This window comes from Culex quinquefasciatus, chromosome 3, assembly GCF_015732765.1.
Source record: "Culex quinquefasciatus strain JHB chromosome 3, VPISU_Cqui_1.0_pri_paternal, whole genome shotgun sequence".
Classification (NCBI taxonomy): Eukaryota; Metazoa; Arthropoda; class Insecta; order Diptera; family Culicidae; genus Culex; species Culex quinquefasciatus.
This window is the reverse complement of record NC_051863.1, coordinates 16491671-16517185: the sequence shown is the minus strand read 5'-3', so window position 1 is coordinate 16517185 and position 25515 is coordinate 16491671. Positions and strand designations below refer to the sequence as shown.

Below are 25515 nucleotides of genomic sequence, written 5' to 3'. Positions count from 1 at the left end.
AGAGTCGATTCCTACTATCGGCTTTTTTTTAAAATTTTGACGTTTAGACCGCTTTTCAAAAAAACAGTTTTAGTAATTGATATTCGTATTTTTTTAGGAAAGACATACCATCCTGCATTTTTCGTGAGTCTTTTTGCAACATTTTAGGCTTTTTCCTGAAAAATTTTGAAAGAAAAAAATCGTAACTTCACCTTAAAATTTAACTTTTAAACAAAAAAAATTAAAAATCCCATAGAAGTGGCGTGTATTTTTCTTTCAGTGTATTTTTTTCAGAAAGCCCGTCCAATTTCCTACAAGTTTGTCTTTGACCACTTTTTGGTACGATGCAACGGCTTCGAGATACACTAATTTTTAAATTACAGAATACAAACATATCTAAATAACTTTCGCCCTTCTCAAATGTCATTTTCGAGTACAATTGGCTCCATATACACAAAAATGGCTTATATAGGCCTAGGATAACATGTCTAAAAAGTTTCATTGAAATCGGAGAGGGTCGGGTACAAAAGTACCAGAAAAATCCTGATTTGAGCTGGAATTGCTCATTACCGTCATCCGGGGTGACATTGGGTCCGGGGGGTGAAATTGGGTCATACAAATTTTCTTTCTTGGGATAGTATGACCCAATTTCACCTACCAGATACAATGCACCCTGATGACGGTACCAAAAATGTCGGCTTTTGATGCTCAAGTTGATCGAAATTCATTTGACTTTGATTGCCAATTGAAAAAAAAACTGTTAACATAATTCGAAAAGACTTGTTTGACTATTTTTTTAAGATGTAATAATACCTTCTTTCCCTCAAAAAAATAATGTAAAAGGTTTCAAATCAACCTTAACATTTTAAAAGGCCTTAAATACTTATATTTGACTATTTAAAATGTTAGGCTTGATTTAAGAAAAGTGATTTCTTTTTTTCAAAAGAGCGAATAGTTTTTACGATAGTTTTGATGTTTTATATTGATGATCGGTTGCATATCTGCCGAGTTTTCATCATTTAAAATATGAACGCGATTTTAGTGATGCATAAAACACTTTATTTTTTGTGTTTTGTCCTATTTCAAAGGCTGTTTCCCAGTAACCATTGGTCGAATCTTAAATGTATTTTAAGCAAATTTAAAGGAAAAATTCTGATTATTTCGAAAACAACATTTTCAAAGACGGTCATGCTAGGTCAAATAAAAATAGCTACGTTTTCAAAAAAAATAGAATTTGAAGTGGTTGTAACTGGAAATGATTACTATATCAAATTTCATTTAAAGTACATTTTTTGCAAATTTATTTTCATTTCTAAGAAAATCAAAATATGGTGTTCGACTTTTTTTTCCACGTTTTCACTGCCAAATAAATTTCGAACAACTTGTGTCATAGCTTAAAATATGCCACTTTTTGTCATCTGAAACATGTCTAAAATTGTTTTTTTTTTCAAAATGTTTATTTTGCTCAATTTTTAATGTGGTGGGAATAGTCAAATAAAAAATGGGTAGTTTTTCTAGAATGTAATTTTTATCTGATAAATCCTTAGCAACATCCCCCCCACCCCTTCAAGTGTTCACGTGGTTTATGGATGGTCCCTAGACAGCTACCAAAATTGTATACCGACTTGTACGGACGAACTAATGATGCAGAATGACTTCTTTGGTCATAGTCATAGAAAAGGTACACAAAAAGCTTAACCCGGAAATTAAAAATACAAAAAATAATGGTGAATTTAAAAGTGACTTGTTTCCTCAAGTAACTAACTAGAACTAACTAACAAGGAATTAATAAATCCAAAAATTTAGCAAAGCTATCAAAATCATCGTGAAACCACGAACATCCCTATCCCTAAAATCCTCATTACTGAATGAAAAATTATGTTCCTTTCGCTGCGACCGCGGCAGTACGAATCCCGCACACCATCATCCCCGGGACAGAGGACACACAGTTTCGAGAATGAAATTGAATCATGGTTTTTGTCGTGGCAGCGAGGTCGGTTCAATTTGGAGGGTACTCTCTACGAAACTGTTTGCCGCTGGCTAGGTCAGGGAGTCGGGAGAGAGTAAACATACGCGGGAGCGGGAGAGAGTTGTGGCAGCAGGCCGAGACTGGTGGAAGAGAGGAGCGCGATTCCCGGAAAACATGATTCAAATCCGTAACTGATAGTGTATGTTAAAACCGTCGGAGTGCAACCGGGGTCAAGCGGGAACAATCTGGAGTACGTTCGGCGGTGAAAAACATGCCACATGTGTGTGTGTGTGTGCTGTGTGCATGAATGTGGAGCAGGAAATTTGAAATTGATTTCACTTTAAGCTGGGGAATTAAATTAAAATATAAGTTCTGGGAAAAATGTGTACCTAATGAATTCTATTCTAAAATACACATCGATTTCAAAAAACAAAGTGAAAATTTTAGCAATACAAGCATTTAAACTTTCCTTTAAACAGTCCAGAATCGGTTTTATTTTTTCACTGTCGAGCAATTCCAGCTCAAATCAGTAATTTTTCTGGTACTTTTGTACCCGACCCTCTCCGATTTCAATGAAACTTTGTAGACATGTTATTCTAGGCCTATATAAGCCATTTTTGCGTATATGGAGCCAATAGTACTCGAAAATATCATTTGAGGAGGGCGTTATGCATTTAAATATTTTTGTACTCTGTAATTTAAAAATTACTGTATCTCGAAGCCGTTGCGTCGTATCAAAAAGTGGTCAAAGACAAACTACACTGAAACAATAATACTCGCCACATCTATAAGATTTTTTGATTTTTAAGTCTAAAAATTAAATTTAAAGGTGACGTCACGATTTTTTTTTCGTTCAATATTTTTGAGGAAATAGCCTAAAATGTTACCAAAAGACAGACGAAAAATGCAGGATGGTATGTCTCTTCTAAAAAAAATACAAAAATCATTTACTAAAACTGTTTTTTTGAAAAGTGGTCTAAATGTCAAAATTTTTAAAAACCAGTAGTGGGGATCGATTCTCCAGACAATTTTACATAAAAGTCTCCATTAGAGGGTGACGATTCTCGAGATTTCCAATTTCCCGGGAATCGAGAGTTGAATTTGGAAATTTCCCGGGAATTCCCGGGACCCGGGAGTGTTGTTAACTATGCCAATAGTGCCAATAATGTATAAAGAAAAGTTATAAATATGTTTCTTTTCAATGAATTCAGTTACGATTTATTCATACTTATTCCATGAAACGATAATTAGTAGCCTCATTATTTTTGGGAACTAGGTTTGATCTACCTTTTATTTTTTTCCTGAATCCGCAAATACAACTTTTTGTTCGAACTTATTATTAGATTTTTGTGAAGTAAAAAATAGCTAATATAATTTCCCAATATCGGGATTTATGCAATTTGATAAATAGTGACTCAAAACAACAATTCCAGAGTTTTTTTTAAAGGACCAATAAACTGTTGTCTTTCATATGTTTATCGCACCTAATAAAAAAAAACTCTAGACTTTAAAATTGATTTTTTAAGGTCAACTGTAAATATTCATTGAAGAAATAGTAATCAGAAAAACCCGAATGCTCACATTTGGTGGACCTTAACTTTACAAAGACAGTTTTTTTCTTCCAAAATATAATTTAATATTGAGGTTGAAGTGAAACACAAAACTTACTTATTGACATGAAAGAAGGCAAAATTAAATTAATAAGAATAGAAAAAACTAGATTATAAGGATTGCTATGCTTGAAAGAGGATATGGAAATTATACTGATCTTGAAAAGGCTTTTCCCTCTTAGAAATAATACATAAAAAAATATATTTAAAAAACATTAGACTTCCTTCCTGGAGTCTAACTGCTAAATATGCTTTAAGGTAAATTATAGAATCCACATTATTTTAAGTTCTCTCAATTATAGTTATTGGAATTTTTGATAAGTTTCTTCTTTCTGAATAAGAAGATAAGAGAAGCATTAATGCCAATATTGGTTCATTCGAATTTGAACATCTTATATTTAACATTCAATATTCTAAACAATGTCAAATTTTCAAATGTTTTTTTTCTGGTTAGCTTCAATTTGCTTCGATATTTATATAATTAAAATTTCCCGGGAGTCTCGACCAAATTTCCCGGGAATCGAGAGGTCCAAAAATGGTCGATTTCCCGGGAATTTTTTCCCGGGAATTCCCGCTCGTCACCCTCTAGTCTCCATATTGACCATTGTCCTATGTGCAATCCTTGGGAAAATACAGCAGTTTTAAAAATAAAAATTTTGAAAAAAAACGGGTTTTTTGGTGGTTTTTGGCAATTTCTATATGACAGACTTTGTTTTTCAGTCTCGTAAATATTTTTACCGGAAAGCTCGTCCAATTTCCCATAAGTTTGCCTTTGACAGCATTTCAATTGGATGTAAGGGCTTACAGATATAAGCTTAATTGCATTGCTAATAACTGAAAATAGAATTTTTTTTTTCAGTGTGGTAGAAACCAGGACAGTAAATTTGCATACGTAAATATAAAAACGATATAAATCAAAAAGCTGTCAAAGGCAAACTTATGGGAAATTGGACGAGCTTTCCGGTAAAAATATTTACGAGACTGAAAAACCAAGTCTGTCATATAGAAATTGCCAAAAACCACCAAAAAACCCGTTTTTTCATCATTTTTATTTTTAAAACCGCTTCCCAAGGATTGCACATAGGACAATGGTCAATATGGAGACTTTTATGTAAAATTGTCTGGAGAATCGATCCCCACTACTGGTTTTTAAAAATTTTGACGTTTAGACCACTTTTCAAAAAAACAGTTTTAGTAAATGATTTTTGTATTTTTTTAGAAGAAACATACCATCCTGCATTCTTCGTCAGTCTTTTGGTAACATTTTAGGCTATTGCCTCAAAAATTTTGAACGAAAAAAAATCGTGACATCACCTTTAAATTTAAGTTTAAGACTTAAAAATCAAAAAATCTCATAGATGTGGCGTGTATTTTTGTTTCAGTGTATTTTTTTCAGAAAGCCCGTCCAATTTCCTACAAGTTTGTCTTTGACCACTTTTTGATACGACGCAACGGCTTCGAGATACAGTAGTTTTTTAATTACAAAATACAAAAATATTTAAATATCTTACGCCCTTCTCAAATGTTATTTTCGAGTACTATTGGCTCCATATACACAAAAATAGCTTATATAGGCCTATGATAACATGTCTATAAAGTTTCATTGAAATCGGAGAGGGTCGGGTACAAAAGTACCAGAAAAATTCCTGATTTGAGCTGGAATTGCTCTGTCGTGTTTTGGGTCGTTGGGCTCAAATATGACCCCAAAACTGCTCTAAAATTATTAGGACAATTTTAATCAGAAATGGCGGCGAAAATGGAGATGATGAAAGCACTTAAGCCTCCGAATAATCGTACTACGGATAATCGAGTAAAGTTGTAGCTGGTGTAGAGACACTCCGCATAGACGCCCTTGATCCAATCCCGTCACTAAAAATGGATTTGATTTGCCTCGTATATCAATGGGTTAATCTTGACCGAATTCGCTCAAAATCGGTACAGATGTTTAAAATGACTCAAAAAAAAACTGCTTGTGGAGCAGTGATGAGATATACCCGAGCAGACGGAAATAACTTGGGAAGGTCAGTTTTTGATATTGTGAGAAGATCGAAATATGTTATTGGAATGATCGGATTAGTTGTTAAAATAGCAAAAATCAATAACAAAGATTTGTTTCAAGAATAACTTAAACTGTTATTATTTTTTCGTCTTGAAGTTGAACTTCAGGATAAAATAATAACACTTTTTGTTATTTTAACAGGATTTGTTATTGAAATATTATTAATTTTGTTATTACCGTCTGCCCGGGATAGCCGAGATGGTTGGGGTAATCTCACCGGATTATTGTTATTTTTGGGGTATGCAAAATTTTGTTTTTTTTTTTTGTGTACTTGCTTTTTGTGTACACGTTTTCTCATACAAAATCACATGCTTTTTCTCACAAAGGGGATATGCATGCGTTTGCATGCGATTTTACCATCGGATTTTTTGCTGTGTAACACACCCTTGAAAAAAAAAACAATTTTAAGTCTTAATTTTTTTAAAGGGTGTGAACTTTTAGAGCCATGGTATGGACAAAAAAGTTTTTACAAAGATAAATGAAAATGCATCTTAATTTTTTTTTTTGAATACGTTAAAACAAAAAAAAACAATAGAAAATGCTTTCTATTTTTTGGTTAACTGTACCATTTTTCAGTTACAGCAATTTCAGGCTAATGTTTTTCAACAAGTCTTCTTTTTTAAACTGAGCTATCGATCAGATTTTCAATGCTAAAAATAAAAAATCTCAAAATCAAGAATATAATTCCAAAAAAGCAAAAACCGACACTTTGGCCATTTTGAAAGTAATTCTTCATTTAGAAATGTTTAGATTATGTCGGTCCAAAAGCAGTTGAATTTTAATATTATTACAGAACAAAAACTTGAATGTTGGATGGTTGAATTCTTTCTCTTTTTTTGAGTAATTTTACATAAAATAATGTGTAAAACAGAAAAATGTAATAGAAATTTGTTAAAATTCCATCAATTTTTCGTGTAAAATTATACATATTTAACACAATATCTGGCACCTTCTACCGATGTATTCTTAATTTTTGTTTTTACTGTGTACTTACAACATGAATTTGTAGATTTTTATCCAAAACCCCAGCCTGCACGGTTACACACACACATCCCAAAACTATAGCAACACAAAACTAGTTCACTTTTCCCGTTCACTGAACTCGTCCAATCTGGGTTAGAACATTGTTGTACGTGCACTTCCTGCGCTTAGGTCACAGCCCTTCTCGCAGTTTTAAAGCGGTTGAACCCGCCACATTTCCACGAACCAACCCGTTCCGTTTCCTTATCAGTTGAGTACACAACTCACGTGCTTTCCAAACTGTGTTTTCAGGTTATTACGGAACGTCCAGTCCAGCCAGCTGTTCAGGGAGGGAGTTTCAGAACCTGGCACACATTCTTTCCTATTTCTTTCAGGTCATCGTCACCACACAGCTTCCGCAAAACGGCAGCAGGAGACGACGACGACGACACTGACTGCAGTAAGCAGAATCCAGTTACGGTCGACCTAGTTTTTCTTGTTTGGAGAGTTGCTGCTCGGTCTGACTGTCTGCCTGAGTATTATCGAGGGCCAGATTTTATCACGACTTCGCTATCACTGGGCCATATCTTGATAACGTTCTTTTTTCTTTTCTTTTGGACAACAGCACTTGACTTTGAGAAGTAATGTGGCAAATACTTTTAGACTTTTGCAGGAATTCCAGAATAATCACCTCCCCGTACACGGATACGACGGAGTTGAACTGGTTGTGCCAGCAGGTCAGGACGAACTGTGTGGATGCTCTCGGCATACACTCCCTTTTTTCGCGAGGACGAGGACGAGAAATTGCGAGTTTGGGTAGGTTCGGCGGAGTTGTCGGGGAAGAGAGAGCAAAACATTCGGGCAGGTTTCGATCTCTCTCTCTCTTTCTCTCTCGGAGCAGAAGGACTTCTCTCGTGCGATGTCCTGTTTATGCTGGATGCTGCTGATTTTTGTACACACTCACGATTTGGGTGGATCAATAGTCAGGTGTGTTGTGTACGAGCTGTGCAGGTTGATGGCTTACAATAACAAGAACGAGTCGGAATCTTCGTTTATAGATCATTCCGCTTGAAGGGGCAACCAAATTAGAGCTTCTTCCAATGAGAAGGAACTAATTGATGTTTGTGATTCAAGTGGAACCAAAGATAAAATTTAAATTGTAAAAAAAATTTATCTAAAATCGCATGCAAAAGCATGCACATCACCTTTGTGAGCAAAAGCATGTAATATTGTATGAGGAAACGTGTACACAAAAAGCATGTACCCAAGAAAAAAAATCAGGTCTGCTCACCCCAAAGATAACATCAATCCGGCGAGAGTAATTTCACATTACCGCGCCCCAACCCGCTCGGCTATCTAGCCGTTGTGAGAATGGTCAGATCAATGCCAATGTAATAGCTACAGCTACATCAGTGAAGATCCAACCATTTATATACATAGCAACGAGATAGCCGAGAGGGTTGGGGCGCGGAATTGGTAATCTGAATTTGACTCTCGCCGGATTTCCAAACGATTTCGATTGTATGAACATAGTTCAAGTTTCTGAGAGAAAACGATGATGCAAAATGGCTATTTATAATCAAAGAGGGCATAAGGAATCGATGAACAAAGTACAATCATTAGCATTAGCATTAGCATTAGCATTTGGAGGACGCCCCACCACCGGAAGGCTCCACAACGCTTATCCCACTGTTTGGTATGGTTGTGTTAGACCCTCATCCGGAACAATAATCCAACACGGGAGATACCATGTCTTCATCTTTTGATGAGTGTGTAATACAGCCCAGGGCATAAGGGGGTCCACGCCGGGTCCAAGCTATCCTCGGGGAAATGAAGGAATGTTAGTAAACACCTATCTAAAGTGCGCAGGGACCCCTACGTCACCTTAGTGGTATAGATGTTTGTAGGGAGGTTTTGGACTCAATGTTAGTAGGAGAGGTAGAACCCTAGGATATACCCCGAAAGGTATTGCGGGCGAGTCAAGTAAATTTAGTTTTTTGGTTATTAAACTTATACAGATGATTGTACAGTATAAAAGATGCATGATTTATATATATTCGATTTAAAGTCACGGCAGATACAACGCGACGAAGCCGTGCATGATTAAATTGTCTGTAGTATTACTAAACTTCCTCAGGTAAAACAATGCTGATTAAACACAGTTTTAACATGTCTGCTGTTAAACTCAAGCTATCGACTGTAAGAGTAAAGCGAAGTTTATATATTTTTCTATAAATTATTATGTGTTTAAGCGAAATTCGAGGCTAAAGATGATTTAACGCATAATTAGAATCAGAGCTGAAAATGTCAGGGGTCCTGACTCGAAAATCGGCGACGCGTACACGATTTTTTTAGATCCATTCACTGAACCGCAAAACCGTGACATAAACAAACCCGACTCAGTCGTGAGTGCCCTAGTTCACTGAGCAGCTGTAATGCGAGGCAGTAGTCGACCAACGCTCATTCGACGTTGCACGCACACACATAAAGAAACAAGTTTTTACACAAAAAGTTGGTATTTATGCGTGGAAATGTAATTTTGAATATAAGTTATGGTTGTTTCAAGTGTTTTGCACAGTCTAGAACCATTCAATTGTTTAAAAATAGTCAAAATAGTGTTTAGAGAGGATTTTACGAGTCAGTCATACGACACGAATTGAGTGAGTGTAGCTCATTTTTTCACGTCTCTCATTCTCCAGCAGCCGACCGGCACGAGTCAGGCGGCAGTGGTTGAACGGACACAGTAGGCTTACAGTCACATGCTAGCAGTGAACTGACATTTTGGCTTGCTTCATGTGTACGCTGGGTTGGAAACATTTTGCAGGCCTGATTAGAATCTTGAATTTAAACTCTTACAGCGATGCGGAGGGAGCATCAAAGATTTATTTATTCATCTGTTTTATTTTAATGTGAGAGTTAGAACTTAAATTAAAACGACCGATTCAAAAGCATTTAACTAGTTAGAATTTATTTTTTTTTTGTGTAATGGGATTAATCAGCATATTTATTTTTTGTCTAATCTAATCTAGGGTGTGCCTAGTGTGCTGTTATTTAATAATACATAATGCAAATATAATAAATAATAAAATTTCATGTAATTGGAAAGTCCTCACCGAGATCCTTAAAGTTGCTGCTCTTCCAATTTGAGTCGAGTCGAGTCTCAAGAGAGGGAGACTCAAATAGATGAAGCGACGATTGCAGCACCGGGCAATCAGTGTAACACCTACACACTTTGATCACTAGTTCACTTTTCTCACTCTTTTCCATTTATTGCGAAACAGTTGTCATCTTCCTTTGAAAATCTCTTCTCCGGAAACCATCGCTGCCTAAACGACCGATCAACTGCCAACGTTTGCTGTGTTGCACGACAAACTCACAAGTATTGGGTGATGTTTTCACTGAGAAAAAATTTCCAAAACACCGATACTTTACCGATACCGACACTTTTTCCTTTGGGAGCGAAGGGTGTAGCTAAGCTAAAATTGGACCAACTAGTTGAACACCTCTTCAGGAAGCCTTCTTCGTCTCATCACGACTCAACAACAAAACAGCTCAGAGCTCACTCAAAATTCCAAAAACCCTCATCATTTGACGTTTCATGACTGAGACCGTTCACTGACATTTCTGCGAAGCCCATGCAGCAAAGAAATCACTTCGACGTTTGAAATTTACACCGTTGACTTTTCTGCGGAGCCCATGCAGCCCAACAAAAAGAAATGACATTTCCTCTCGAGGAAAAGAACATCAAAGACATGAGAAGGAATAAGAAGAAGACCACGCCTTGCAGAAACTATTTTTGATAAATTTACACTCGAATTCCACAGAGAAGTTATAAACTCCATAATATTTCAACAGCAGCACATCTAATCTTCCTTAACACACCCGAACAAATACTTTTCGTGACCAATTTCACCAGAAAATCGCTAGAAAAATACGCAGACTCAAAACCGACGAACCGTAGGCAAACAGTGCTGCCAACCCCTCTCGATGAACAAAGTACAATCAATATAAAAAATACTGTGAAAATTGGACTCGAGCTGTCGACTAAAAAAAAATATCACGGAAAAAAAATTGTGCTCATTTTTATTAATTTGAAACTATTTTAAAAATATCATATATTTGCAGAACAGATTTAAAAAAAATAAAAATAAAGGATAAAGATATCTTTTTAAAAGGCCCTAAAATTTGGTTCTTTTTATAAAAATACTTATGTTCGTAAAAAATTTTAACGTTTTCGCAAATCGACTGATCTTTATATATTTTTATTTTGATGAAACTTTTTCCATGCAAAAAAATGTCAAAATATGCCAAATTTGCATATTTTTTTTCCTTTGCAAGGTTTCATCAAATTTTGTGGGCTGGTCATGCAAAATTGGCATATGAATATGAGAAAATCTTAATTTTGAGAAGGAATTTGCTGATTAAATTTTGTCTTCGACAAATTTGTAGGTTATAATCAGGAAAAAGGACACGGATTTTTTGTTTCGCTTTTTGCAAAATCTGGTACAGGTGAGATGAAATTAAAAATTTTTTTTTTCGAAATATCAAACATATGTTCATACAAAACTTTAATTTATAAATACTTAATTAAGAAAATCATTTTTTTTCCGAAAAGCTGGGAGAATTTGAGCAACTCTCTACGAAATCGGCCGATTTTTTTTCGACATTTTTATTTTTTGTATTTTTTGATTTGACTTAAACTTTGTGGGGGCCTTCCATATGACCAAATAAGCTATTTTGCGTCATTGGTTCACCCATACAAGTCTCCATACAATTTTGGCTGCTGTCCATACAAAAATGGTATGTAAATATTCAAACAGCTGTAACTTTTGAGTGAATTTTTTGATCAATTTGGTGTCTTTGGCAAAGTTGTAGGTATTGTTGAGGACTTTTGAGAAAAAAATAGGTACAAGTAAAAAAAATGGCAGATTTTTTAATCAACTTTTTTTTTTTTACTAAAACTCAATTTCCCAAAATACGTATTTTTTGATTTTCGAGATTTTTTTATATGTTTTAGGGGACAAAAATCCGCAACTTTTGAGCCGTAGAGAAACATGGTCAAAAAATCTGCCGCCGAGTTATGAATTTTTGAAAAAAAAGTGATTTTTGGAAAAAAAAATCGAAGTTTTATGCAAAAACCAATTTGACATTATTTTTTAATGTTAAAATTGAATTTGCAATCGAAAAGTACTTCACAGATTTTTTTATAAAGGGCTCCGTTTTCAAAATAAAGCCACCGAAAGTTCGATTTTAGCGAAATATTTGCAGTTTTTAGATGTTTAAAAATAGTGTCCATGAGTGCCCTTTTCAAAAATATTTTTTTTGAAAAGTTCAGAAATTTTGCTATAAAATTGTCTAAGAGACATTGAAGATTGGACCTCGGGTTGCTGATATAGAGCCGCTTTTAGAAAAAGAAACACGAAAATTGAAGTTTTCTAAATCTCACCAAAACAACCCACCATTTTCTAATGACGATATCTCAGCAACTAATGGTCCAATTTTTAATGTTAATACATGAAACATTTGTGAAATTTTCGGATCTTTTTTGAAAAAAAAGTATTTTAGTTTTTTTTCAAATCAAGACTAACATTTTAAAAGGGCCAAACATTGAATATTACGCCCATTTAAAATGCTAGTCTTGATCTAAAAGAATTCAAAATATTTTTTTCGAAAAGATCGAAAAATTTTCAAAAATTCATAACTCGGCGGCAGATTTTTTGACCATGTATCTCTATGGCTCAAAAGTTGCGGATTTTTGTCCCCTAAAACATATCAAAAAATCTCGAAAATCAAAAAATATGTATTTTGGGAAATTGAGTTTTAATGAAAAAAAAGTTGATTAAATTTTTTTTCCGTTTACCTATTTTTTTTTCTCAAAGGTCCTCAACAATACCTACAACTTTGCTGAAGACACCAAATTGATCAGAAAGTTCACTCAAAAGTTACAGCTGTTTGAATATTTACATACCATTTTTGTATGGACAGCAGCCAAAATTGTATGGAGACTTGTATGGGTGAACCAATGACGCAAAATAGCTTATTTGGTCATAGGGAAGGCCCCCACAAAGTTTGAACCAAATCAAAAAAATACAAATAAAATCCATTTCCGGTTTTGGTAGTGAATTGCTCATTTCCTTGATTTTTTCGTTTTAGGATCTAAATCGAATTGTTGAGATACAGCCTGTACAAATTTATATTTTGAGCAAAATTAGTTTTTCTCCGTGTCACCTGATTAGCCCTTTTGAAACAAATATTTAAAAAAAATCATTTTCATATTTTGGGAATTCAATATTATGTGATATAAAGTGAAATACACGCCGAACTCGATTATCCGGAGGCCTATGTAAAATTTCACTTCGGATGATCGAGGCTTCGGATAATCGAGTCTGGACTGTAAAAAAAGTTTTTTCCGGGTTCTCAATTTTTCAGAAAAGTACTAATTTGAATTTATAACCTACAACTTAAATACACAAAAATCGATAGAAAAAATCCCTTCTCAAGACAGATAATTTCGTATATAGTCCAGACTCTATTATCCGAAGGATTTTAGCACGAACAAATTTAGAGTAGTTTAAGTGCCATAGTTAAGGTCAACAAACAAAAATAAGGGGAATGTTTTTGTCAGATTTTTGTTAACTTTTTAAGAATAATTGACAGAATTTGCTTGAAACCAAATATTCACGGAAATGCAACTTTATTATTTTTTTTTTTAAATAAAATACATCCTGATTGTAAAGTCGTCTTAACATCTAAACAAATGAGGCAAATTCGTTAAAAAAAACATATTCCTAACTCGTCGCAATAGTTTTCAGATCACGCCTTCCATCGAATGTGGGAAGTAAATATCAGTCTCGGCCTAATTTAGAAGATAGGTCATTCCAGGTGTAGCAGTCGTCTCCTTGGATAGTTAAAAAGAGGTACCAAATCAAGCCTACTTCGGTAAAGTCGCTGGTTGTACTCGCGATCCAAAAGTTGTCAGTTTGAATCCTGGAGGTTTGGATTTGATTTTGCGCTGGGTTGTTCAAAATACGCTTAATTTTAAGAGCAGTACAGAAATCAAGTAGAAAAAAGCTGTTCAAAAACAGTAACGAACGAAGGATACAATTTTAAATAGAGATACATTCCTTCCGGAATGACCTATTTGCTGTTTTAGGTCAAAATTTTATTCCCATTACTCTGGATGTCCAATCCAAGCAATACTCGAGTCATGTGTGCGTATTTCTGTTTGTCCCCGGAGTTTGGATGTGGAGGAATGTCAACGGTCTTCTTTCCCTACGCGCGGCTCTGCTACGCTCTACGTGTGTTGTTGTTTTCGATTATCATCACGCTCTCTCAACTTTTGTTTGCTCTCCCTCTCTTGAAAGGTTCTCTCTCTCTCTCAACATCACATCACCACACCACCACCACTGTCTTCACCACATCGCAGCACACAATCCCACACCCAAAGAAGAAAATTAAAAAGTTGCACCCAGGTTGGGTGCGAAAAAAAATCTTGTTTTTCCAATTTTACTCACCTAAAACTTCAATTTCTCCGTCAAACTGCACCTTGCCAGCTTCCGGACGGTTTCCGCTTTCCGGTGAACCCACTTTCGGTCACTTTTGCACACTTTTTCACGTCCAATTTCGCCCTTACATCGGCACCACTTTTTACTTCAACTTTCTTACTTTTTCATCACTTTTCGCAGCTTCTATTTGGCACTCTGGAAAAATCAAGCTGTTTTCGGCAATTTTCCTTCCTTCCTCACACACTTTCGCACGATTCACACCCGTTCAGCGGCTCTGCAGCGAGTTTTCCAGCCTCAAAATCACACCAAATTTCATTCACAAAGCGCATTACGGTCCAAGGAGGCGACGACGAGACGACACGACGAAACACACCCATCCGCGTTGGCCATCACTTCTTTTCTGCCGAGCGATGAGTCTTCTGCAAGACGACGAATCGTTCGTGAATGACAGAAGGTGAGAGCGGGCGCGCTCTCTCTCTCTCTCTCTCTCTCTCTCTCGCTACGCAACTGTCAAACTGTGATGCACGGAGGTGAAAAGAAACGCAATTTGTGTGGTAGAATCACGAGTTTTGGTTTGTGTCTCGGCTTAAAACAGCGGTTGCATATTAATCGGGGGTAAAACGTTTTGATGATTTGAAAGTCAAGATTTTTATTGAATCAGCGCTAAACGTCAAAGCAGATTTTTTCAAACAACTAAAGATTTTTGTGGAATTGAGAAAATCAAGGTTTGTTTCAACGCAAATTTGGCGTTGATTATTTTCAAAAAAAAAAATTGTTGATTCAAACCCCGTACAGGCTGATCGTACAAAATATTTTTCTGTGTGAAGGTATCTTGGTGTGGAACAAATTTTCCACGACAATTATATGTCAATCTAGAACGGGGAATGCAGCACTGAAACTTTGACCGCTTCTCAAAGATCAAAGACTTTGCTATGGACCCGTCAATTCTACCCGGCAAAACAAACCACCATCGGCCGTTCCGAGAATAGTAAGTCTAAGCGACGAAAGTCGGTGGTGAACCAGACGATCAGCACGTCCGGTCAAAAATGATTATGGTGCGGCGGCAGGCACGGTTAGATAAGACGACGCCAGCCAACCCGCCCTTCCGAGCACCGGCGAAGGCGGAGAATCCGAAGCAGGCGTCATCATTAGCCGTCGCAAGAAGAGCAGATCGAAGCGACGCAAGTCGGTGGCGGATCAGACGATCAGCACGTCCGACGCTATCAATATTGATAGCTTGGCGGCAGGCACCGTTAGATGAGACGACGCCAGCGAACCCACGCTTTCGAGCACCGGCAAAGACGGAGAATCTGAAGCAAGGACCACCGCCCCAAGAACAACTAACCCAAGCGACGCGAGTCGGTGGTGCTGATGCTCCCCCAGGACAGGGACACCCGATCTAGCGAAGGCGAATCGAACACGAAGAAATGCCCCCCAAGCGTTGCAAGCTGATGGTGCTTGATGGAACGGAAAAGGACGTTGAGCTGTTCGTGGCCAGTGTTGAGGCTGCTCTCGCTTGAACAATTTTACACAGCCAAGAAGGAAATCAATGTACAAGTTCGAGCTGATGGCGCTGGCTTGGCAGAATGAGTGATTTGCTTTTTATTTCTCCTCTACCTTATTGATTATCCCAGTAAACCCAGGACTTAAAATGTATACACCTGAATTAAAAGGAATATATTTGAAAACGATTGACCGCTTACTATCTCCTTTTAAAATCGGTCCCCTTGTAATCCCAGAACGTCGACCGGATCAAACTCGTTAGACTATGTTCCTTTGACGTAATCATTCTCCTTCGAAAAGTGACGTCCGTGTTAGGATTGAGTCTGCAAGTCGCTGGAACGAATCGGGCGAAGTGGAATCGCAGTCGTCTTCAATACCCGCTTTCAGACATTATTTAGCCACCTGTAGTAAGTTGGAATCAGTATGTTAAATTATTTTGAGTTATAGAGTTTTTTTTATCTTTCTTTCTATAAGTATGTAGCATAGACTTGTTTAGCAAAACAGCAATTTAATGACCATGGTAATAATAATAGTGGATTCAAAATCAACATTGTATACCAATTGAAAAAAGATAATACGATACACACAGAGATAACATAGACCGTTTACTTTTTCTTTCCCCTAGCCGACGACGAGCCACCTGCTCCACCCTTCGCCGCCTTGGAACCTCCCTTCGAGCCGCCTGCCTTGCTGCTTCCAGCTGTCGCCGCCGCCGCCGCTCCCTTACCCGCCGGCTTCTTCTTCACCTTGATGAACGCATTGTTCTCCAGATCGTCGTCTTCCTTTTCCTCCTCCGAATCTGGCGCACCACCCGCCTCCTCAGCATCCTCTCCGTACGCCTCAGCCGCCGCATCGTCCGCGGCTTCCGACTTCTTCTTCTTCACCGCATTGACCACCGAGTACGTGTACGGAGCCACCTCCTTGTTGTAGGCTCGGGTGAGTGCGGCCTTGACCTTCCCATCGACGGCGTCCATCGGGCTCTTCTTCTTGGGCCAGCTCGTGAGTTCGACCAGCGATTCCAGATCCTCCCGGAGCAGGCGGTACTCCTTGATGACGTCCAAAGATTCCTGCACCCCTTCCGAGCCTTTCTGCTGCAGCGGACGCACGATCGACCCGAGCAAGTACGGAGCGTAGTCCAGCCGGACGGACAGTCGCGAACCGGAGGTGCTCATGCGGGTGTGGTCGTGGATCTCCTGCGCCAGACGCTTCCGCTTGGAGGCCTTCGAGTTTTTACCCAACCATCCGGGGAAGTTGATCTGGCCGGTGAAGTTACCCTCCATGTACTCACCGGGCAGGACCGAGCTGAACATGGCCTGCATCGGCAGCAGTGACCACGCCATGCTCGAGCGGATCCGCCGGTCGATCAAATCCCCGCGGCTCAAACTGTCAGCGGCAAGCGCGATCTGGTCCAGGTGCTGTGCCTTGGGAACCTTCGGCGTGACCTTCAAGTAGTTCTCCTGCACAAAAAGTGGCGCCAGGCTGTAATCGTGGAAGAACAGATCCGACTTGTCGTGGATGGACATGGTGCGGTGATCCTCGGCGGAGAACACCTTCCGGATGACGTCCCACGGGCCCATCTTGACGTCCTTGCGCGCTGTTTGGGCTTCCTGTTTGGCCTGTGCGGCGCTAAGGCTGGTCCCACCCAGGGTCTTACCGGTGCTGTGAAGGGCCAGGTGGTTTAGCGTTTGGCGGACGTCGCCTCCGGTGCCGGCGATGATCTCCTCCAGTGCGCCCGGGGCCAGCTTGAGGCCTTCCTTGAAGCAGACCGACATCATGGCGCCCTGTGGGGATGAGAGAAAAATATTGTTTTATTTTTTTAAATATATTTTCGAAAATTACAATAATCAATTTTGACGAAGTCAGTATTTCAATTATTGTCAGAAAAGCTTCAGAAAGCACTAAATTTTATACAGGATTGGTTTCGTAATGAACTATGGGAAAAGCACCTAATTCCATCTTGCCTCCAATGTTGGCATATCAGCACTTTGACGTTCAATTAAAGCTCATAAAAAACATTTTAAACTGAAATCGAGCGATAAATTGCTCAATAATTGGGTCCTAAAATCAAGCTTAAATTATTGTTCACAACGAGTAAGGTTATTTTTCTGAGTACCGCCATCATGGGTGACGTTGGGTTGGGATTTAAATGCATTTTTAAATCAATTTTAAAAAATTACCTTCGCAGCCCCTCTTGACAGAAAAGATCCTACTTGACAGTTCGTTCCAAGGGAACCATAATTGATCCATCGAAAAATGTTGTCATGTCATTTTTTTTTGTTGCATTTAAATGAAAAAAGTGATTAGAAATGGGTTTTAGTCGTGTTTTTTACCATTGTACAAAAAAAATTAAATGATAAAATAACTTGTTTAAATAGTAATAATCAGCCAATAGGGTACTAAAGCCCTACGCCAATTTGTATGTACAACGGTAAAAAACACGATTAAAAACCATTTCTGATCACTGTTTCATTTTAATGCAAAAAAATATTGGCAAGAAAACATTTTTTTCGATGGATCAACTATGGTTCCCTTGAAACGAGCTGTCAAGTAGGACCTTTTTCTGTCAAGAAGTGCCGTGCGGTTAAGTTTTAAAAATTGAATCAAAAATCCATTTCAAATCCTTTGCGGTCATTCAAAGGGCCATTGTACTGAGAAAAATAAACTTAATCGTTGTGAACAACAATATCACAAATTCAAGCTTAATTTTAGGACCCAATTGGATGGAGTTAGGAGCAAGTGTGAGTTAGTGGATGAAACATCATCCATGCATTTCTAGTCCAAAAAACCATTTTGTATCATTAGTTTTTCCATACAAGGCGCCATATAATTTTGCAGGCTAACCATATATAATGGACATTTCAATATTTGATCTTGAGAAGCGATTTTCTGATAAGTTTGATGTCTTCGGTAAAGTTGTAGGGTATGATTAGAACTATTAACACTCAAACGCTCGGGTAGTAATTTGACCCCTATTTTTTCATTAAAATCTTATAACTTTTAATAGAATAGGACAAAATAGGATGCTTTCGGATTCAAAAGATCCAGATTTTTCTATATTTTTAACTGTTAGATGGGGGACAAGTATGGTTCAATTTTACCGGAGATATTCAGGATTTTGTTGGGGTACCTCGGCCCCCCTATATTGGTTTTTGGTCTTTGAAAAAATACAAATATGTACTGAAATAAAAAGCCATAGTTTCAAGAGTTGCATGGATAAAGTGTTTTACAATGCATTTTCCGCTAGTTCAGTTGTTGTGCAATCAATATTTAAAGAAATTCAAGTATAAAAATTGAAAAATTAAATTCGCAATTCGCAATTTTCAGTATAAGAACGGGCCTTGACCGATCTTATGCACTAGGTTCCCGACGAACACGCACTGCCCTTACACCTACATCTCACCCTTGCTCTGAGTCAGTACGAGCAACACGCTAGAACACGCTTTGAGTGTTCGTGCCAGGCATGCACACCTTCTTTTCCGGTTACGCATTTTAACTCGGCCGGGGGTGGTACATTAAGTAGGGTTTGATGTAAGTATAAGCGCCTAACCATTTATAGTGTGCCTATCAACTTTCATTAAAGCAAAAACTGTTTTATTTTTAGTTTGAATTCAAAAACTAGTAGTTATTTTACTGTGTATTGTTTTCTGCTGAAATCATTCCTAGAGTTAAGTCGTGTTTATATGTTGCTATTTCTTTTGTCGCGGTGTTTTGTTACAATTTTTGGTCCTAAGCATTTTATACAAGTTTTTCAAAAGTACAATAGTAATATTTGTGTAAATTTTTTAATCATTTCAAAATTTGAGTAAGGGCTTGAACCTCATTTGTTTGAAGAAAAGGGTGAAGATTGAAAACAATGGACAATGAAAGAAATATGCTATTTGAAGTAGATAAAAAAATTAACAATAGCTAATAAATAGAGGCAACAAACAAGCTTAGATTGTATAAGGGAAATTTATAGGGTAGATTAACAATTATTCAAATAGATAAATAAAGATAAACAAAATTGACATCGCTGCCAAATTAAGGGAAAACAGACAGTTTGTTACAGCAGCATCAATTAGTAAATAGAGTAAAAAAGCGTTGAGAAATGAGAGAACCATGAAAGAAAAATCGAAAACAAATGGACGATAATAAACATAAGGCGTGTTAGAGAATCAGTGAAACAAAATAAACAGAATATAGATGGTAGATAGAGAACCTGGAGCTTATTCGAGAACGGACATCTCAAATCAAAAGCACCAATCGAAGCACGAGAACCGTCACAAAGGATTTTGCTCGATAGGCACCATACGTTTGACAGCTCCCGTGCCTCGACTGGCACCTCAGGCTCGAGATGTCCGTTCTCTAATAAGCTCCAGGCTCTCTAATGGTAGATAAAAACGAAAAGAAGAAGAAACCCCGTTATGCGATGTTTAAGGTACATCCACAGCAGTTGACTCAACATACTGCGAATCAAAACAATACCGTCTACAATCACAAATTACTTCCCTTTCCCACATTGTCGCGCCCCTTTCTTTTAGCCGTCTCGACTCTGACCCGCGGTGGTCAAAGGTTTACGATCCGTTTCCACAGGCCACCAGCTAGGTCATCATGAAAACCAAGCCAACGTGGAGGTAAGAAAATAGGACACTTGCAAGGAACCAGAGCTATACTGTCTTGATCAAGAATGATCTAACAGGACTACGGACGTAGTCAGTGACGCTCCTTCCAGGATGTTCCTCACCTGAACGTCAACTGAAGAGGTATCATCAGCATCATTCGCACTTGGCCTGCAATAAAGAAAAACTATAATTTTAAATTAAAAAAAATATGACAATTCAAACATTTTAGAAAATATTATAATTTCAAATAAAGAAAAAAAAATTTCAAAAGCTGCGGAAAAAAAACAAAGCTTCAACAGTTTTAACTTTTGTTTTTAATTTCCTCATCAATTAAAAAAAAAGCCGGCTATGAAATGCTCACGCGCCCTTTTCAAATGTTGATCCAGAAATCAAAAAAAATCTCGAAAATTTTAGATTTGTTTTTACATTTCATGAATTTTGAAAAAAACAATTTTAGATTTTTTTTTACATTTCATGAATTTAGAAAAAAATCAAAAAATCAAAAAAATTTAGAATTTAAAAAAATTGTAACATTCTTGAAATTTTACGAAATTCAAGTTTGAAAATTAAAAAAAAACTAAGATTTCAAAAGCTTTAACTTATATTTAAAAAATTCTATATTTCATGAATGTATTTTTTTTAATTTGTTCATCAGTATAAAAAAAAACAGATCAGTCAAAACATACTTTTTTAATTTAAAAAATTAAAAGCTTCAATAAAAATAATTTAGTTAAAAAGGCATATTTTTCCAATCTTAAAAAAAGAGGGAAGTCAAAAGATTAAAAAATTATTCACAGAATCCCAAATTTCAAGATTTTTTTTTTTAATTTCCTCATCAATTTAAACTTTTAAAAAAGCCAGCTGTCAAAATGCTTATGCGCCCTTTTTCAATGTTGCTCCAGAAACTAAATAAATAAAATCTAAAAATGTAAGAATTCACATTCTATGAATTAAATAAAAACTATAATTTCAAAAAATCGAGAATTTGATTAATTTAACATTCTTGAAATTTGAAGAAGTTCAAATTCAAAAATCAAAAAAAAAAAAAAGATTTCAAAAGTTTCAAAATATATTTAAAAAATCCCATATTTCATGAATTTTATTTCTTCATCAATTGAAAATCTAAAAAAAATCAAAACAGTAATAAATATTTTTTTGATTTAAAAAATAATTTAGTTCGAAAAGGCCAATTTTTTTTAATTAAAAATTTAAGAAAAAAGAGATATCAAAACCTTAAAAAAAAATATTTAAAAAGTCCCAAATTTCATTTTTTTTAAATTTCCTTTAATCAATCAATTTAAACATTAAAAAGGCAGCTGTCAAAATGCTTATGCGCCCTTTTCAAATGTTGCTCCAGAAGTAAAAAAAATCCAAAGAAATTAAATATTTACATTTAAACATTAAAAAACCAAAAATTTATAATAATCTAAAAAGTTGTGAATTTTTGAATTTTGAAAATTTAAGAAATTTAAGATTATAAAAAAATAAAATTTCAAAAGTTTTAAAAAATACAAAAAAAAACAAATTTCAAACATGTAAAAAAAATTCTTAAAATTTTGAGTAGTTGTATTTCTTTAAATCAGGTTGCAAAATAAATTCTTTCAATAAACTTGATTTTTTCATAGAAATAGAAGTACTGAAACAATTAGAAATGCATTGACCAGAGTCGAGGAACATAAACTTTAAAAAATATTGGCAGCGGCATAAACAACTTTTTATCATGCTGAAAAAAATAAAAACAAATTTACTTATTTTGTTCATTAAAAATAATGACATAGGGGAACAGCATCTTATTCCAGCGTGCCTCTATTGTTGGCAGGTCAGAACTTTGACATTTGATTAAAGCTAATTAAAAGCGTTTTCAACTGAAATCGAGTGTTAAATAGCTCAATAAGAAGTGAGCAAGCAAGTTTCTATCAAAAGTTTAGCAAAATTAGTTGTTAAAATAGTGAAAATCAGCAAATTGGATGGAGTTAGGAGCGGGAGCTTAACCTGCCAAACATACGAAAATTTCCCCTAGAAAAATGACAAAATATGAAAATAAGAAATCAACACTCAGTAAGTTCATATTTTTTAAGTTAGGATTTTTTTTATGTTTCTGAATTATAAAATTAAAGAATTTTTTCATCTTGAACTTTTAAATTTGTGTTTTGATTTTCTGAGTTATTTTTTTTTAATTTGTAAATTTTCAACTTTTTAGAATTATTGAACTTTTGAAAAGAAAGCTTCGAACACATTAAACACACATAAATTGCGATCGTGAAATCTTGATCGTGAGTCGAGACAGTATAGTAAGTGTAGATAGTTCTATCCTCACGTCAATATCAAATAAATTTTAACAAGACTCCACTAACCTTAATCTGCTCCACCCTCGGCTTGTTGAACCGCAAATCGAAGCAATAGTTCACCAGCGAGCGCATCTTCTGATGGTTCCGGTCGTTGCACATGCAAATAATCGGCACGTGACTATCCTTGATCAGCCCAATCAGCTCCTGAATTCCTCCACGATCCTCATTCCCGGCCATCCCGTCGACCTCATCCATCACCAGCACATGCTTGTGCGTCACCTTGTCACCCTTCCCATTTCCGGTAAAATATCCAAACAGCGATTTATTCGTAAGCAGTTCCGAGACCTGCTCCTTCAGAAGCTTCTTGCTGCGCGTGTCGGACGCGTTGAACTCGACCGCGTCGAAGCCGAGCTCCTTGCAGACGAGGGTGGCCGTGGTGGTTTTGCCGACGCCTGGGGGACCGGAGAGGAGGGCCGCCTTGAAGTAGGCACCGTCGTCGTTCTTGGCCCACGGGCTTGGCCGTTGGAGCACCTTTTTGCCGTCGTGATTCGAGTGCCACTTGGAAAGCCAGTTTAGCAGCTTTTGGACGTTGCTGGCGGGGCCGGCCTGACCGATGATCTGCTTGATTGAGGTCGGTTTGTACTTGTCCACCCAGGCCATGTTGTCGGTGCTTTGGATGTCCTTTTGGTAGGCGGTTTCCTCGCGGTTGATTGGGGGCATTTCCGGTTCCTTTTTGGGAGATTTCTTCTCGATCTTGATGGGCTTTGACTGCTCTGGGGAACTCTTCTCGATCTTTGGAATTTTTGGGAGCTTCGCGACCGACTCGGACAGCTTGTGCTTCTCGGGAGTGCGTTTCTTGACCTCCTGCTCCGCGGTCTTGGTGCGCTTCTTCTCTTTGGAAGGTGACTTTTCCTCCTTGATTTTAGGCTTCTCCTCTTTGACCCTTGGCTTGGACTCCGCTTTGACTGGCAGCCCGGACCGCTCGCGGATCAAATCAAACAGCTGGTCCTCGCTAATCTGCGGAATTCCGAGCTCGTCCGCCTTGGCCAACTTGGAAGGTCCCGCATCTTCGCCCACGACCATGTGCGTGAGCTTCTTGGACACCGACGTGACCACCTTCCCGCCAAAGTCCTTGATGACCTGGGCGCACTCGTCCCGCTCCATCGACTCCATCACGCCGGTCACGACAAACTGCAGCCCGGCGAGGCACGTCGGCGTTCCCTTTGGAATCTCCTTCGACCCCGGGTTGGCCGGCCCCTGACGACTCTGGAACTTTTTGTACAACGCCGCAGCCATGCGCTTCCGCTCGTAACGCTCCTCATCCGTCAGAACTGATTCGTTCAGGTCCTTTTTCGTACTCTTCGGCGTTCCCTGCTCCGCGCTCGATTCCCGCTTAATACTGGCCGGTTTCTCCTTCTTCGCCGGAGGCGGCGTGCTCTTCACCTCCTCGCGACCATTCGACTTCTTCTCCGGCGTCACCGGCTTCTTTTTTTCCGGCGTCGGAGTCTTCTTCTTGCTTTCCTCGTGACCATTCTTCTCCTTCCCGGAACCACCGTTCTTCGCCGGACTCTTAACATTCTCCGACTTCTTCTTCGATGCCGCCGGAAGCGGCGGTGGCGTCTCCGGCACGACCATTTCGCTCAGCGACTTTTCAAACTCCTCGTCAGAGTGCACGGCGACCTCCTCCTTCACCGCTTTCTTGCTCGGTCGCGGCGTTTCGATCCGTTTGACCGGGGCCGATCCGAAGAAATCCTCCGCCTTGCACTCCTTCAGCTTGGGAGCCGCAGGCTCTGGCGCGACCTTCTTCTTGACCGGACTCTTCTCGTCATCCGAGTCGATTACGCGACGCTTTTTAGAGTAGCCCGACTTGTCCTTCGAGGAGGAGGAAGAGGACGAAGAGGGTTTACGGTGCTCCGTCGATTCTTCGTCGCTGTCGACGATGATGGCTTTGCGTTTGGACGATGACGACGAGCTGTCCCGTGGGGGGTCCGGCTTTTTGGCCTTGGAACCGCCGACGGAGAAGAACGAGCGAATGTCCTAAAATGAGAATTGACCAACATAATCCGACTTTTCCGGAAATGAAACGAGGCAAACTTACTTTGGACATGATGGTTTCCTAAACTTGCACAAATCGATCCGGTTACAGCATTCCACAAGGTTTGAGAATAATTTCACCCACTTTCAAATTGCGACTATTGATAAACAAGCACTTGCGCGGAGACGACGGGGACTGAAAAGTGTTCGGAAAATTCGCGACCGGTGTGACGGGAAGAGGAGAGCCAAGCAGAAGTTTGGCGGAATTTTGCGTGATTTGACAGCGCAACAGCATGCTTGAGGTCTTTTCAGTAATTCCGTAACGTAAATATTGCGAGCTTTGACTAGCGAGGAAAGTGAGCTTTGATGTACACAATATAGTACGAAACCAAGCTAGCTTTCTTGTACACAATATTGCACGCAGTAAAGCTGTTGCTTGGAATTAAAGCACAGGGCAAAACCTGGATGGAAGAAAACGACAAATTATGGCAAGAAAAGCTTTCGAAGCGCATGGAAGAACGGAAAAAAAACTTTTAAAACCACAGATATTACAAACATTTCATAGTGTGTGTGAACTCCATGTAAAAGAGGTGTCAAACTAAAAAGTGACCCCGTTTGTTTGACAACAGGTCGTGTCAAACCATCGGGGGATGAGTGTATTGCAAATTACAAAAAATTGAGTACTTTTGAAAAAATGCGGTATTTTGTGAATATTTTGTTTAAAAAAAACTGTAATCAAGTGAAACAGCTAGGAAGGTGCTGTTTTCTATCCCTGGCCCAGACCAGACCACAATCCATGATAAAGCTGTCAGACCAAATCTGTCAGACCAAGACTGTCAGACCAAGACTGTAAGACCAAAGAGTAAAAAGTGAACAATCTTGGTCTTTGGCGTAGGTGCACACAAATCAAAAAAAGAAAATTTGAAAAATAATTTTAATTTTTCAACTTAATAACTGATTTTGGACTGCAAAGTTAAATGTACGCCAGAAAATGATTATATAGTGCG

The 25515-nt window shown here is 38.0% G+C and overlaps 3 protein-coding genes across 6 annotated transcripts in view; 1 reads left to right on the top strand and 2 right to left on the bottom strand.

Moving 5' to 3' along the window:
* LOC6048766 (FERM, ARHGEF and pleckstrin domain-containing protein 1) overlaps positions 1-14501 on the bottom strand; it is a 132495-nt gene extending 117994 nt beyond the window's left edge. The window contains exon 1 of one of the 4 annotated variants that reach the window (XM_038263010.1): positions 14092-14501. The gene's annotated coding sequence lies outside the window, so the exon portion shown is untranslated. Of the gene's footprint in view, positions 1-6611; positions 7331-14091 lie in introns of those variants that run through there. The other 3 variants (XM_038263012.1, XM_038263013.1, XM_038263011.1) reach the window with 3 other exon arrangements.
* A 243-nt stretch (positions 14502-14744) lies between these two features.
* LOC119769646 lies at positions 14745-16475 on the top strand. Its single transcript, XM_038262912.1, has 2 exons — positions 14745-14807; positions 14910-16475. The coding sequence occupies exon 2, from the start codon at positions 15129-15131 to the stop codon at positions 15483-15485; it is 357 nt and encodes a 118-aa protein (XP_038118840.1). The 5' UTR covers positions 14745-14807; positions 14910-15128; the 3' UTR covers positions 15486-16475.
* Positions 16074-24784, bottom strand: LOC6051676 (replication factor C subunit 1). The gene is made up of 3 exons (XM_038262911.1): positions 24573-24784; positions 22541-24511; positions 16074-17366 (listed from the first exon to the last, which is right to left on the bottom strand). The coding sequence occupies exons 1-3, from the start codon at positions 24579-24581 to the stop codon at positions 16191-16193; spliced, it is 3156 nt and encodes a 1051-aa protein (XP_038118839.1). The 5' UTR covers positions 24582-24784; the 3' UTR covers positions 16074-16190.
* Between the last annotated feature and the right edge of the window lie 731 nt (positions 24785-25515).

Bases quoted from the DNA above. Each gene is read 5' to 3' on its own strand.
- LOC119769646 (XM_038262912.1), top strand. From the start codon at position 15,129: ATGATTATGGTGCGGCGGCAGGCACGGTTAGATAAGACGACGCCAGCC.
- LOC6051676 (XM_038262911.1), bottom strand. The intron at 17,367-22,540 runs GTTAGTGGAGTC...TCATCCCCACAG, and splicing joins CGAGGGTGGAGCAGATTAAG to GGCGCCATGATGTCGGTCTG.